General features: G+C 34.1%; 1 protein-coding gene across 1 annotated transcript in view; it reads right to left on the reverse strand.

The window, feature by feature from the left end:
* LOC117338458 (angiopoietin-4-like) overlaps positions 1 to 16,286 on the reverse strand; it is a 19,464-nt gene continuing 3,178 nt past the window's right edge. The window contains exons 4-7 of the mRNA XM_033899811.1: positions 4,128 to 4,249; positions 3,823 to 3,919; positions 3,217 to 3,381; positions 1 to 2,692 (exon numbers count right to left, since the gene is read on the reverse strand). Of these exons, the coding sequence (XP_033755702.1) occupies positions 2,442 to 2,692; positions 3,217 to 3,381; positions 3,823 to 3,919; positions 4,128 to 4,249 (635 nt within the window). The 3' untranslated portion in view covers positions 1 to 2,441. The remainder of the gene's footprint in view (positions 2,693 to 3,216; positions 3,382 to 3,822; positions 3,920 to 4,127; positions 4,250 to 16,286) is intronic.

Consider the following 16,286-nt stretch of genomic DNA (forward strand, 5'->3'; position numbering starts at 1 on the left):
TGTCTTTTATAAGCTCTTTATTGAAGAATTGAACGTCAAAATATCGTGCAAAGTGAAATACGTTATACTATGTATCGTGACAGCAGGTACAAAATCGATCATTAAAAATGATATGTAGCAATTATTGAAAAAAAATGTAAACAAGGCGTGCTATTTATGTAGAATGCTGAATAAAAACAAACATTCAGCCACATACAATTGATACGGGATGCGGTTTGATATCGATTTATCTGACGTCACCTCTCCTCTTTGAAGTAATATAGCGTAAGCGAGTCACCTTATGCAACTATATGTATACAAAATGTCTCATAAAAAAAAGTGCCAGAAGGGAACGCAAATATTTGCTAAAGGGCTTTAATTTCAACATAACATGAACATTTTGCAAAAATATGTTGCTTAAACACCAAAATAAATGTTCATCAAAATTTCATGTAAAGAATTCAGAGAGACTGAATATTTCCTATAACCTGTTAGTATGAAACTGCCGAATACAAAGTCATATTAGGGATTAATGGAGACTGAATATTTCCCATAACCTGTTATTATGATACTGTCGAATACGGATTCGTACATTAAAATCCTAAACATCTCAGGTCCACTTTTTATAATTATAATTGTGTTTTGTATATTTGGGAATATGTCAACAAAAAAATATAATGCATGAATGATGAAATAACATCATCATAAAAGAAACCCAGAAAACAAAGCAAAGTAATGCCCAAATTTAATGGGCTAGCGATAATACATGTAAAAAAAGTTTTGAATTATAGTCAAAATGTATGGTAATCAAAAATTTGCAAGCAGCATAAAAAAGGAATAGCAATAATAAAAAAAAGAGATTTTCTTTAAATACCCAGCCTTCATCGATGTTATTCTCATTTATCAAGACGCGAAGAAATATCTATTGATTTCAACGTTTGCCCTAGAGGTATCCACCTTGTTTTTAACTTATCCTATGGTATTCTTAACAAAACATGTTGGCAAAAATCAATAACTTAACTTTAATCAGAATTCATTATCGCTGTTTAAGAGTTATCTCCCTTTTCATGAAAGTTCCTCCCACGATATAGCAAAAAACTGTTAATGTAGCCTATATGTAATAAAGAGTTGTCTTCCTTAGAATGATAACAAATAACAACTTCTAATTTAGGTTTGAGATATACTAAAAAGACGGACATAGGTGCTCTACAAAGCTTTATGCAACTCCGGTATTTACCTCAATTTGCCTCATTTAGTGTACACATGTTCTTCACAAAACACAATGGACATGCTTTTGTAAAAAAACAATCCCAATATTTATTGATTTGTGATTGTTGTATCTGTGGAGTGCTACCTGCCAACACTATATTATATATTATATGGAATATTTCGATATTTTCCACTCGAGCTTCGCACTCGTGAAAATATCGATATTCTGTCATACTCGTGAAATATATGTTATATTAAACGGGAAACCTTTCAATACCCTCTATATAATAATAACTATTATCATAAGTGTTGTTGTTTTATACTTTTTTGATAAATAGACGAGAAGGCATATCACACGTAAATTGTGAGGAAACCGGAGTACCCAGAGAAAACCAACATGGTCGGTTTGGTGCCCAGCACATATTATTACCTATATAGCTTTTGTTAAATTATACATTTACACAGGTACAGGTATTAAATGATAATAAATTAAGTTTGTTATAGTTTCTTTTTAGTAGAATTTACCTCCTTGATCACCATAATTTTTATTGTTGTGAAATATATAACCGTTTGTTAAAAACATATGATATATAACGAAACTGATTTCCTTTGATATTTGCACTTTCGATATATTATGATCATAGTTTTATTTTTGAACATACATTATACATTGTAATAATAGTATTTTATTGGTTTTTGTACAGGTATGATGTATTGTATTACAGTGTTATGCACAGGTATAATGTATTGTATTACAGTGTTATGTACAGGTATAATGTATTGTATTACAGTGTTATGTACAGTTATAATGTATTGTATAACATTACATATGTACAGGTATGATGTATTGTATGACAGTTTTATATTGTTATGATGTATTGTCTAACAGATGTATATTTGTACAGGTATGAAACACTCTATAAATTATCATATTTGTAGAGGTATGAAGTATTGCATTACCGTTTTATATTTTTACAAGCATGATGTATTGTACAACAGTCTAATATTTGTACAGGTATGTTCGCACAGGAATGATGTATTGTATAAGAGTTTTATATTTGACGTCTTAGATACATACATTGTAATAATTATCATTGTTGTCAACATTTCAGATTTTGTTGTTGTTGTTGACAATAATGATGTATTGTGATACGTATGTACATCAAGGAGGTTTGACACAAGTATTGAATTTAAAGTAACAGGGTCCTAGTTCCTTAACATTTTCATCTGGTAGATCCTACACCTTCATGTATCTATCGAACCATCATCTTGGATTTCTTCAAAGGAATGGCTAGATGGCTATAGCTAGGGAAGTACCACCAGTCCATTGCTTCGGAATTCTCTTGTCCAGTGAATGTAAAATATCCTCCGTTCAGGTTTGTGTGATAACATGCTTTGTACCACCAACCACCCAGTAGTTCCATGGCACAGTTATCAGATATGTGGTCGTTGTCCCTGTCGTACGTGCTGAAGGCTTGGCCACTATGGTAGTCCATGGCATCATCTTCATAATGAAAAATATTATAATTTATTTAAAGAAAGGAAGAAAACAGAAAAGAAAATATATATAATAACAAGAGAGGTCAGAAAATCAAATATTTACAGTATGGTCTGTCTAACCTAGATATCGCCAGAATGGACAGAATTTCAGGTTAGACATGGTCTGACTTAGACAAGCTTTTTAATGTATATGAATGAGGACTGGCATTGGAAAGACAAGAAGGTTTAAACATGTGTTGTCATCAGCAAGTGTCACCACACATGATTATAGCGATGAAATTTATTTTGAAAACTTATGTGTTAACTGTGGTTGCATATAATAATACAAAGTATAACAGTAAACAAGAATCTAAGAACAATAGTCAGGCAATAGAAGATCTAGGAGATATGAAGTAATTTTTGCCCTTTCCCCCCATCATTTTGAAATTTTCCTTTTATACATGCCAGATCTTCTTTAAGGTTTTAAACGCAAAATTGTGTAAACATATAGATTGCATATGTAGGAGAGATTTTCAAAGAAAAGCTTACAGAAAACGGTGCCGGAGAACCCTTGTACGAGAAGTCGGTAATTCTGATCTTCATTGGCCACCTGGAATTCTGAGTACTGGGCATATCCTCTTGTCCCGTCCCAGGCCTCTAGTTCCACACGTAGGATCCTCGGGGTGGTAGTTAGGAGGTGCAGGTTGTCATTGCCTGTATTGTTGTAAACACTATTAGGTTCATTGTAATTGATATTAGGAATCCATGTTGATATACTGTATAATACAATCACAAAAAAAAAAAAAAAAAAAATGGTAGTCTCTTAAAACATACAATCGCTGAAATATTAGAGTTAAGTTGATACTATACCAAACTCCTACAGTTATATATTGTTCATTCTCATTACATCATCTGTGTTATTTATGTCACTTATGCCAGTTTCCTGTTTTACAGTCATATCTGTTCCGTTCCGTTTGAGACTGTCAACATATATAAATGTAGATATATTTTATCTATGGACTCCCTAGTGGGTTAAGATGTTGGAGTATGGAGGCTTAACATAAACTGGTTTCACTGTAAAATTTATGATATATGTTTGATAAGAACCTGTAAAATTGCGACATAGATATTGAAACCTAAACTGATAGGACTAACCAATCCAGAAATTTCCAAGTAGATCTCCGAAACCGTTCTTGTAGTCTGTCCAGTTGTGATAGAAATCAACATCTCCACTTGTTCGTCTCTGTATTACCTGTGTGAATTTAGATGAGCATTCATTATTAAAGTAGATACATCTGGATTTTCACTAGCATTTGAAATTATCTACATGGACATCTGAATACTTTTGCATGCATATCGTATTAGGCTGCCTTTCTTAAATTTCCTATACATAGTTAACCTTAGTCAGAATCCGTGCACGATAATTAAAGGCCAACTTTACCATCTGGCGTCATACTCACGGTCCACGGTCCGTCGTCAGTGTCCGTATCACAGAACAAGTCGAGACTTTTGCCTTCCTGTGTTTCAGTTTTGTAGACACCAGAGGGAGATTTGATGTTGATATGGGAACAATTGCCTAAAACTGAAATGCAATTTGCTTGTTGAAATGAAACATTGACTTAAAAGTGTACCAGGCATATTTGCAATACAAAGTTTGAAAATACACCACTTTTTTAAACAGAAAGTGGAGAAAATACGAACGGAATAGTGACCTTTGTTTTAGTGGCCCTACAGCGATGGTTTAGTTCTGTGTCCCAGACCTCCAGGTCAACTCCACTCTATTACATTTTACCAAAGAAGTTTTTTCTCAATATTTACTTTAATACCATATCCAGTGATATTTTACAAGCCTATAAATCATTATTCTGGTGCAATTTAACAGAAATAGTCTGTACCCGACCGTCATAACCCACAACATTGCAGAGAACTAAAACCTTTCGCCACGGCCTATATATACTAAGTATGTTCTTATACTTCAATAAAGACATCAGGAATAAGGTTGTCAGAGATCGAAAAATAGAAATTACAATACTCCAGGAATAATATGGCCAGAGACCTAAATATTACATGTAAAATATTCTAAGTATAAGTTTATTAGATACCTAATAAATACACGTAAAATACTTCAAGTGCAAGTATAAGTTTGTTAGAGACCGAAACCTTAATCGTAAAATAAGCCCAGTATAAAATTGTCAGAGAAATAAGCATACCACGTTAAATATTCAGCAATAATTTTGTCAGAGGCCTTAACATAATACGCTAAATACCCAGCAATAAGATTGTCAGAGAAATAAATGCAACATGTGAAATATCCAGCATTAACTTTGTCAGAGACCGTTACATAACACGTTAAATACCCAGCAATAAATTTGTCACAGATATGAATATTACACATAAAATGCACCATATATAAGTTTTTCAAAAATCTAATGATGCTTTAATGCCCCTTGAATTACTTAAGGGGATTGTACATCATTTTGGACAAACATTTTCTATGGTTAGCGCGATAGCGCTCCATAGAATATGTTCATTGTCATCTGCGGGCAAACTACTTTTTTTACTCCGTATACGCCAATTCACTCGCAACCAGAGTTTACTAACTCGAGGAAAAAGATATATATATAAATATTTTGCTATATCATACAGTTTAAGTATGTGGTTAAGGGGTGTATCCCGTTGCTGGTGTCTCAAGACCAGATCTATTATCTGCGCATTGCATTACATTTATTGTTAATCGCATTGTCAGTTTTGTTATATATCTCTTTATTGCATTTTTGCCAGTGAAATATTTTATCGAACTAATAAAACATATTTTCACTACATCGATGAGTTTTTCGTTTTTGATCAATCAGAGCGAACCTTTGTATTCGACTCTTTGGAACTTACCGATTTTTCCAGTCAAATATATAAATTAGTCATTTTGCTGTTTTTTTTCCTGAAATGTTCAGTCTAGGTTTTGACAAAATACTCACTTAACGTTAACTATTCATGCGCAGATTCTCCGATAACAGCAGAAAACGCTTAAATTGATCAGTCCTTTCAAAATGGGGCCATCAAGTTGACATTCTCCGAATTTCTTCATAATTATTTAATTCGAATTCTAGTACAGTTTTGAACATAATGCTCTTGATAAGGAATCAATTCAGGGTAACCTTTCTGTAAAATCGTTATCGTAAAAGTTAATGTTTATTGCAAATACGTATACGTTAATCATGTCTAAACTTTCGGTAGTTTTCTGGTTCCATTGGGTTTTTTTTATTTTGTTTGTTTTGAAGTATAAATGAGTATAAATGAATATCGCAGGAATAATTCCGGTAGAAACAGAGATGAAAAAAATAGCTTCAATAGCCTGATTAAGTTTGCTCGAGAGTTACCCTGACATTTAATTACTCGGAAAACGTTGCTTCGACACCGTCTATAACGGATTAAATGAGCGGTAAGTTCATGTAGTTTTAGAAAGACGCAACAGAAATATAATTAAGCATATATGTACATGTTCATGTAGTTCTTACTTGAAAGAATAAGGCACTTACCCATTGAGTAGAACTTCGTTGACATGGATACGTCGGCATTATTCCTTTCAACCATTAATCGGGAGTAGGCGACACAGCTTTTGTTGACCTCCGTGTACGAAAAAGAGAGACATTTTTCAATCTGACAATATATTGCACATATTGCAATGCTTGAGACTCCGATATTTGAACTAAGTGTATATAAACTGTGGTCTTCTGGGTATACACCAAGTAGTCTCTTGAAATCAAATGAAACTGTATGCATGCGTGTTGCCTCTATTGTTACAAAAAGCAAAACAAGGTCTTCAAACTTCATTTTTCTTGCTTAGACACGCAGCAGTAATGGTTGATACACACAAGGCACTTCGGAAATTTAGTGTTGAATCTTATCTAGAGTTCCTGTCAAGATGTATTATACCATCATATGAAGTCACAGAGTGTGAATATTGAGATCGATTAAGTTAGCACGACTGTCATTGGTGCTTACTGCATACGTGACTTTCACGTACAATTTCGTCACCATCAGGTACAGCAGATCACTGAATATGTCACGTGTGCAAAGCTGTACTTTATAGATCCCGATTATCAATTAGCCCCGATATAATATAGTAGTATACCTTATATGAATGACGTATCTAATTGATCGTTCAGTACTGTTGATAAACTTCCAAGGAATATTTACCATTAAAGTGAGAGGAACATAATATTTCTGACTTCCATTGTCTGTAGTATTACAAAAATTAAAAAAAAATCGATCTAAAAGTATTCCTGGTGTCATGATAACAATTACAAAGATTTATTAATATTACTGACGTTGGTCCACAAATTTTATTTTTCGAGTGTGCTTCGCACTATTTGAAAGTCGAATTTCACAGGAAGGAAATGTATGCCATAAGCATATGTACTATTCTTCATAATAATTCCGTCCAAGATAACAATTCATTCTACTTTCGATATTGTACCGGTTCTTGTAATCATTGAATCCATCTTTTTAGAACTATCACAAAATGCAATACCAGCAAGCTGAATATGGTTGACCTACGATTGACCTCTCCCTCAACATCTCCCTGTTCGGACACATACTTACTAGTGATCTCGAAATTATCGAAAATAATATGCTATGAGGGCCTATTTCTGATCCGAAACATCGAAAACATTTAATCCTCATTTAGAACACTTCAACGTTTCCTGATTGTTAAAGGAGGTATGAATGATTGATACATAGGGAAACCCTGCCTTCATATATTCAACATAATAGACAAGGTTATAATTAGCATAGCTCAACGCCACGAACAATATTAAAGAAATAATTCATCAAAGGTATAATTGGAAGATCTTAGCCAAAGTTTAATAAACAATAATGCTAAATACAATATAAAGGCATCAAGATGATCCTGGGTACAGTCATTCTCTGATGTCAAGTCAATAAGTTTGACAACAGTTAATGTAATCAAGATAATCCTGGGTACAGACACTCTCTGATGTCAAGTCAATAAGTTTGATAACAGTTCAATGTAATCAAGATGATCCTGGGTACAGTCATTCTCTGATGTCAAGTCAATAAGTTTGACAGCAGTTTAATGTAATCAAGATGATCCTGGGTACAGACATCCTCTGATGTCAAGTCAATAAGTTTGACAACAGTTTAATGTAATCAAGATAATCCTGGGTACAGTCATTCTCTGATGTCAAGTCAATAAGTTTGACAACAGTTTAATGTAATCAAGATAATCCTGGGTACAGACACTCTCTGATGTCAAGTCAATAAGTTTGATAACAGTTCAATGTAATCAAGATGATCCTGGGTACAGTCATCCTCTGATGTCAAGTCAATAAGTTTGACAACAGTTTAATGTAATCAAGATAATCCTGGGTACAGTCATTCTCTGATGTCAAGTCAATACGTTTGACAACAGTTTAATGTAATCAAGATAATCCTGGGTACAGACACTCTCTGATGTCAAGTCAATAAGTTTGATAACAGTTCAATGTAATCAAGATGATCCTGGGTACAGTCATTCTCTGATGTCAAGTCAATAAGTTTGACAACAGTTTAATGTAATCAAGATAATCCTGGGTACAGACACTCTCTGATGTCAAGTCAATAAGTTTGATAACAGTTCAATGTAATCAAGATGATCCTGGGTACAGTCATTCTCTGATGTCAAGTCAATAAGTTTGACAACATTTAATGTAATCAAGATAATCCTGGTGTACAGACACTCTCTGATGTCAGAAGGGTCATAAGTTTGATAACAGGTCAATGTAATCAAGATGATCCTGGGTCAGACATCCTCTTATGTTCGAAGTCAATAAGTTTTGACAACAGGTTAATTGTAATCAGATGATCCTGGGTACAGTCATTCTCTGATGTCAAGTCAATAAGTTTGGACAACAGTTTAATGTAATCAAAGATAATCCTGGGTACAGACACCGCTCTGATGTCAAGTTGAATAAGTTTTGATAACAGTTCAATGTATCAAGATGATCCTGAGTACAGTCAATTCTCATGATGTCAAGTAGAATAAGTTTGAGCAACAGTTTAATGTGAATGAAGGATCCGGGGTTCAGCACAATCCTCTGATGTCAAGTCAATAAGTTTGATAACAGTTTAATGTAATCAAGATAATCCTGGGTACAGTCATTCTCTGATGTCAAGTCAATAAGTTTGACAACAGTTTAATGTAATCAAGATGATCCTGGGTCAGACATCCTCTGATGTCAAGTCAATAAGTTTGATAACAGTTCAATGTAATCAAGATGATCCTGGGTCAGACATCCTCTGATGTCAAGTCAATAAGTTTGACAACAGTTTAATGTAATCAAGTACGAAATGTACGAAAAACTCATAATATAATTTCAATCAATTTCCTATTTCAATATTGGATTTCAAAATTATGCTTGCTTACTTGTATAGATAGTGACCCGTATCTCTACGTGAAAACTCATAATATAATTTCAATTAATTTCCTATTTCAATATTGGATTTCAAAATTATGCTTGCTTACTTGTATAGATAGTAAACCGTATCTCTACGTGACAAGCAGTTTACAATATATACCAGGGACTTAAAACTCCATCAGCACTATCTACAATCTCAAAGCATTGTATAAAAGAAACAATCATGGACCTGTTGGGTCACCCTAAATCTAAGAGCCTAACGTAATGTAAGGAGGCGCCGGAAAAAATAGAAATAGGGTCAACATAAATGTCACAATCGTTTTGTGGCGACACAAAACAAATATCACTAGACACCATCACCAAGAACACAAACACCTCCTCAACAACCAATACCACCACATCACCACAAAACCACATATCTAGATTAAACCAAAATCGATCATTTTTACCCAAGCCTAAAGCAGGAAAGGACGCAGAAATAGTCAATCTCAGCTGAAAGATGAACTGAAGAGACACGTGAAGCTTGCAAATAAAAGAAACATCATTTAATGACAAAGGGGGCATAATTGGTCACAAGACATACGATTCTCCATCCGTTCACCATGATAATTTCTGGGCATTCTTAATGTGGCAACATCTTTATTGTGAAAGAAATATTGCAAGGGAAATATTTTGGCTTTTCTCCGAATATGCCAGTTCTACAAATGTTAATCATATAAAAGAGACGACTTACCCAAGTGTCCACAGGAAACAGAACTATCTACAACTACATTTCTCCGGATCAAGACATAAATCGCCGCCTACTTACAATGTGCCCGGTGACGGAACTTTCTGTAACTACATTTTACTGGATAATGACATAACTAGTCGCTTACTTCCATCTACATTGTGTCCGGTGATGGGACTTTCTACAACTGAATTTCCCAGGACCCTGTGTTTCCACCGCGTCTCTACAATATGCACGTAAGCAGGCTTGCGGTAAAATGCATGCAATACGTAGCGCACTGTCACACTTTTGTACCATGTCTATACTTACAACGCTATCAGCAAGGGCAGCTAATCGTTAAGTTGTACGATAAGCGTGATTATTTCAATTTCTCATTAGTAAATTTACCCTTTCTTGATAGTAACATCACTGCTTCGAGTATCAAATAAGGGCAAGCAATATTCATGATAGAGGTCATATTCTGTAGTAGGCGTAGGCGTAGATGAACTTACTCCCTAAATCTAATAACACATGTGTAACGGATGGTCAAGTTCTTCTTTGCCATGTTGTTCAGGTCACGTCATTTTTGTGGTAATGTACTTAAATATCCTTCAGGAGCCAAATCAATCAACAACTCTCTGGAGTGGGAGTGCTAAGTACAGGGAGTTAATAATTAAGACCTCAAAATTACATATAGTTTTGATTGCTAGCATCAAACTGAAGGCACGATATTAAATGTGTATGAGCTTGTAGTCGACTAAATAATTTGCACTATTTGACTGGCAAATGAAACATTTTCGAAAATACTCTTTTCAATCGCTGATGTATATGCTGGCAATTAACTCTCAATATTCAAACCTGTTATCATGTAATTCTATGGGGAAATTGAAATTCAGGAACGTATGACAAACATACACACGCTTCGCTGCATACATTTGTAGAAATAAAATAAATGACAGAAATATTTAATGCGCAATCAATGATATTCATTCAAAGTTCATACCGATAGTTCAAGTGACTGAGTCGTGCTTCATGCATAAAACATGTTCAAATCTGTAAGAGCCATGGCAATCTTGTGCAAAGCATTACCAACATTAACCGGGAGGTAAAGAGCGTATACACCAATGTATTATATGCAACTGTGTTGACAAACCTCCGGATACATTCACTGATTCTGATTTGGTGAGAAATATAGTGTAGTGTTTCTCAATATTGAGAGGGCTTTTGAAGTGTACACCAAGGTTTCTCACAGTTTGGACTGCCTCGCTGGTTTTGGAACCAACTTTTAAACATATTTAGTTTTGAAACCAACTTTTAAACATATTTAGTTTTTCTCGCATTCCCTGCATGAATTTCTAGACATCGTATAAATAGCCTCCATGTTGATGGTTTGGGTGTTTTTCTTTTAATTTCAAACGACGTCATTAGGCACTGTAAAACGTATTGCATCGACATCATTTGATGATCGAATGCTGCTTTGGTCGATTTCAAGAAATTGACCAAAGCAACTTTCAATTCTTACATTTCAGTTAATATGCATATTCCCTAATAAATTGAAATAATAGTAGAAATTGTATAATGCATTTATGGTTTGTTTAAAAAAAGTTTGTCATTAGATGATGACCATTATTATTAAGACTTAAATAGGATTATGCAATATAAAACATTTACCATAAAACAATATCAAAAATGGCATGATCTGATTGAAATACTATTTTTGTTGAAAAATGTAAAATTATCAGAACCTTAACGTACATGAGGCCTATCATATGGATCAAATGACCCATCCCTTTCAATTCCTCCAAAGCCCTGATAATCTAACATGTATGATATTTCTGGACAAACTATTCCTGCAAAATAAGCGTAGATTGATGTTAATATGGTCAAATTCATGGAAAAGTGAAACAGATTAAAAGTTGGTAGCTTCATTGAGTCCCAACTTGAGTATAAATTGAAATATACGAATTTGTTTTTTCGGCATAGCCGTATAATTTTCGTTGGGGATATGACGCGAAAGGTGGCGATACTGGCCAAGATGAAGTATGTGATTGGTCAATGTAGCGGTAAGTGCAAAATGCAGATATGCAGTTAAAGACTAAACAAAATTAAGATTGAATGAAACTGAATAAGTGGATGTATCTATTCAAATGACACATTAATAAAATCATATTCATGATTCAAATGCAGTCTTATTATCACCAAAAATGATTCAAACTGAATTTTGTAATCCGTTCTGAAACGCATTGCTTAATTAGTTTGTTAATTTATTTCACCAGCAGTTTAACATTATAACCACCACCATTAAAACTATGCCGTTTATTTTTTTAAAGATATCTCTTGTTTCTGAATTGATTTGTTTTATAAATTGTGTATATCTGAGTTCATCTGATATCCGCTTAATGAAAACTTGAGACATGTATAATGTATTATATAGACCGAGAGCTGTAATATACAGACGCCATTTATCACTGCTTCACGTTGGTAGGGTTGAAATGGAATATTAAATAAGCGTGCAATTTAATAAAAATCAATCGTTTAGGATCTTACCATCGACACTGGGCTATTATGATAATTTCAGATATTCTGCCTCTTTTAAAGACGTTAGTAATTTATTGTTGTATTGATTTAATATCAGATGAAATTATACCCCACTGGCGCCAATATTGGCTACAGATATTACATTTGTGGTGTGGTATTTATTATAGCAAGTCACCTTTTAACACCAGAGTAATGCTGTATTGATGTTGAAGTGAAAGCATGATATCATGGTTTCAATGCAGAATAGTTCACCAAATCCTGCCGACTAATGCACTTCTACACAAAAGTAATACATCATTTTGTTGCTAAATTTCTCGTTACAGAATATAAAGTATTAATCCACAAAATTATATTATATGGTGTTTTGGTTAACATAACTATCAATAGTAAGGGTAAATGAATATATGATTTGGTTTCAAAATGTCGGATAACAATATTTATCCCCTGGACTGAGAAATACTCACTATGTAATTAATGTCCCCTTGAACAAATCAAGATTTCGGATTGCAGACCTGAAACACATTTGACAAAATATGAAGAGCATCATTACACATTACTGTTTGCTGCATACGAAGTCATGGTAGGAATTCAGGGAGAATATCATGTTAAGTGTAAGGTATTTTCATTCGATATTTTTACTTCACAAGATAACATACATCCATGTACTGCATAATCTGAAAGTTTGTTTTGTATAAACGTTCTGTGTGTTTGTCGTTGCTTGGGAACCACGAATAACAATATAACGGATATTTTTGTATGTATTATTGCTATGTTATTGCTTCATTGGCTAACCACGAAAGTCGGTACTTCCCAAAACCGAACCTTCTCAAAACCGATCACCTCTTGATATCGACCAAGTGGCGATGTACAGAAGCGATTCTTTTTTTATTATAGCAATAAAAATCTTTCCTTATACCGATCGCTCTGGTTTCCGCATACCGAACCGATTTTGTGCGCAGAATGATCAAAATATACCTTAAATTACTTCTGTAACCGATCATACCTGAGCGAACATAACACGTTTCCGGCAAATTGGCCGCGAATTCAATACCTGAAGCGATTGTTGTGCATAGTAAGTTTTGTCTCGGGGCACACGCGTGTAGTACATAATTGGTACCTAACACTTATGACTTAGAAGCTTTCTGATTTAATAACCATGATCATCATACACCATTGAAATGGTACGGTATGTTTACTATAAGAAAATAAGCAGAGCTAGAAAGCCGGAGATTCGCATGTATTGTACAAGTTATTTTTGCAGCGGGCAAATGCGCACACGATAAGGACGTTGATGATACATGTATATCAGTGATCATCTTAAACGCAATATCGTTTACAAGTGGGAGGCACTGGTTGATATTTGACCTATTTTTAATTTGTGAAATCGTTCTTGTTTGATGTATAGTCCCCTTATCGTGCTCCATAAGCACAGACATATAGTGTCAGGTCCGATGCAGCTAGTTGCCTAAATCAGAACCGTGAAATGATCATTGAAATGGTGTACGGCATTCTTTTAAAATCAATATAAAACTTATACGTTTATGAGTTTATTAACACTGCTGCAAAAATGAAAAAAACTCATCTGATCAATATTATCCTTGGATCATGACCGGTCGAATTAATCCAAACTAAACAATCTCTAAACCGACTGTATATTGCAGGGCCGATTTTAATCAGTTTCGAGAAGTTACACTGTACCCGCAACATAACAGGACAACCACAAAAGTACACAACACTTGGGCAAGCTATGTGTTACTGTATCTAATCAAATCAAATAATATAATTTTGTTGCCATATTTCCTGTCAGTCTGATCAATGGGCAAGCAGAGTAGTTCTATAAAAATACGCCTCTTTGAACGTATTTCTGCAACACACAAACACTGTATTTCAATAGCTCTTTATAGAAGACTGAAAAGTAAAGTGCAAAGTGAAATATCTAAACAACTGATACCATAAAAATCCGCCTGTTTGAACGTCATGTTATAAATCGTGATGATAGACACAGAATATATATCACTCAAAATGTAACAACATTTGAGACATTATGTAACAGAAAGGTGCGTTATCTTTGTAGAATGATGGATAGCAGAGTAAAAACAAGCAGTTTTACCTCCATCCTTTCGTTCATAACCTGAACTAATATGCTTAAGATTTCGTGTCAAATTAAAATTTTAGAGAGAATTAACTATTGTTCTGTCAGATACATACCCAGATACATACCTGTATGGGACAGGATTTGATTGTAGTATAAGAGCGTAAGCGAGTCACGTAATACAACCGTGTCTCATTAAGAAAAGTGCCAGAAAGGAACGCAATATTCGGTAGAAATCACTAAGATATGTATCCTACACACACAAAATAAATGGTAATCAAATCAGAATTTCATGTTAGGAATTAAGGGAGACTGAATGTTTTCCTTAACCTTTTGGTATGATGCTGATGAAACAAACTTAACATTTAATGTGCTAGCAATGTTTTTATTAAAAAAAGTAACAGTTGAATAAAACAAATTGCGTACAGCGTTTACGAAACAAATCACCTCATGAAATGACGAGAATTCCGCGGAAATGGATGTGTCGCCTACGGAGAAAGCCAGGAGATGAATTTAAAAAAAAAAGAACAAGAAAAAAAACAAAAAAGAAACAAAAAAAAACAAACAAACAAACAAACAAACAAACCACAAAACAGCTTGGATATTCATTGTATCTTTTCCAAGTAATTTGTATGATTTGCCGGATGGATTTCCGTGCAATGAATGAATTCAAAAATGTTACAGTGCATTTCTCTTTATATCATGTTGCATTTGTGAGACAGAAACATGACATTAACATGTGCAAAATATGTTTTGTGATGATGTGATGAAAAGCATCCTATAAATTCGTGTTAATTTATTTAATATTGTTCCGTGACTCGTCTGAAGGTATACCATAGACAAAAAAATAACATTTTTCTTTAACATACACCCATTCCTACCAACAAATCATCGTCATTTTATCATGTAATTAAAATATAAGTTAATATTGAATTCAGTTTAAGCTATTCGCACACACACTAATTACTCTGTACTGTGTAAGGGTAAAAAAAGGAATTGAAGGAGGGAAACAATATTGTAAAAATTGCAGAAAGCATAAAAATGAGAGTAATGAAGTGTACATTAAAAAATGACACGTGATTCGATATATCGTTTTAAAAATCTATCTTTATAGGAATATGTGGATGTGTTTTCATGAATATTGAATTCAATTGTGAGTACCTTCACTTTAATATTACCAGGGAACCTGTATGTCTTCATAAGATACATCGACAAGTAAGTATCCATACCTACCTATAATGTGCATGTCACATATATATGGTCATTTGTTCATATATTTTTTTCTATATTTTTACTGCATTCCACATAATATTATATACGAACATTTACCCAGCAACACCCTTCGTCCAGGATGGATACAACCTTTCCGTAGTCTGGTAGCTTTGAAACTTTAAGTTTTGCAGGATAGACCTCTATGGGCTCATGTTAAGGCTAGCAGTGTCCGACAGATTCAATTTGAAGAACCACGCCAAAAGTAATCAAATCCAGCACCTCAGTCTTGAGCCAAACCTTTAGCTGTAGTTTGTGAACAGTATGACTTTTGATTTAAAATAGACCACTTCGACTTCAGGCTCGCACTAGACAGATGGTAATATGGTCCCTCTATCATTAATTGGCTTGTCAAAGTCTATAAACAATTGTGGCTTTGGGTCAATCGAGGGCGAACCCAACAGTTGCTTTCTCTTCCGAGTATACTATTTTCTGTAACCCTGACACTTTGACATTTGAAATCCGTTCAAACAGAAATGCGCCCTAGTTGGGCTCCTTGGTAGGTGGCGACACAAATAGTGAATACAATTTTACACACATATGGGTATGGATAACACATAGCATATGAAACTATTTTTATACAACCTTAGGTTGTCTCCCT

The sequence above is a fragment of the Pecten maximus genome, chromosome 11, assembly GCF_902652985.1.
Source record: "Pecten maximus chromosome 11, xPecMax1.1, whole genome shotgun sequence".
Lineage (NCBI taxonomy): Eukaryota > Metazoa > Mollusca > Bivalvia > Pectinida > Pectinidae > Pecten > Pecten maximus.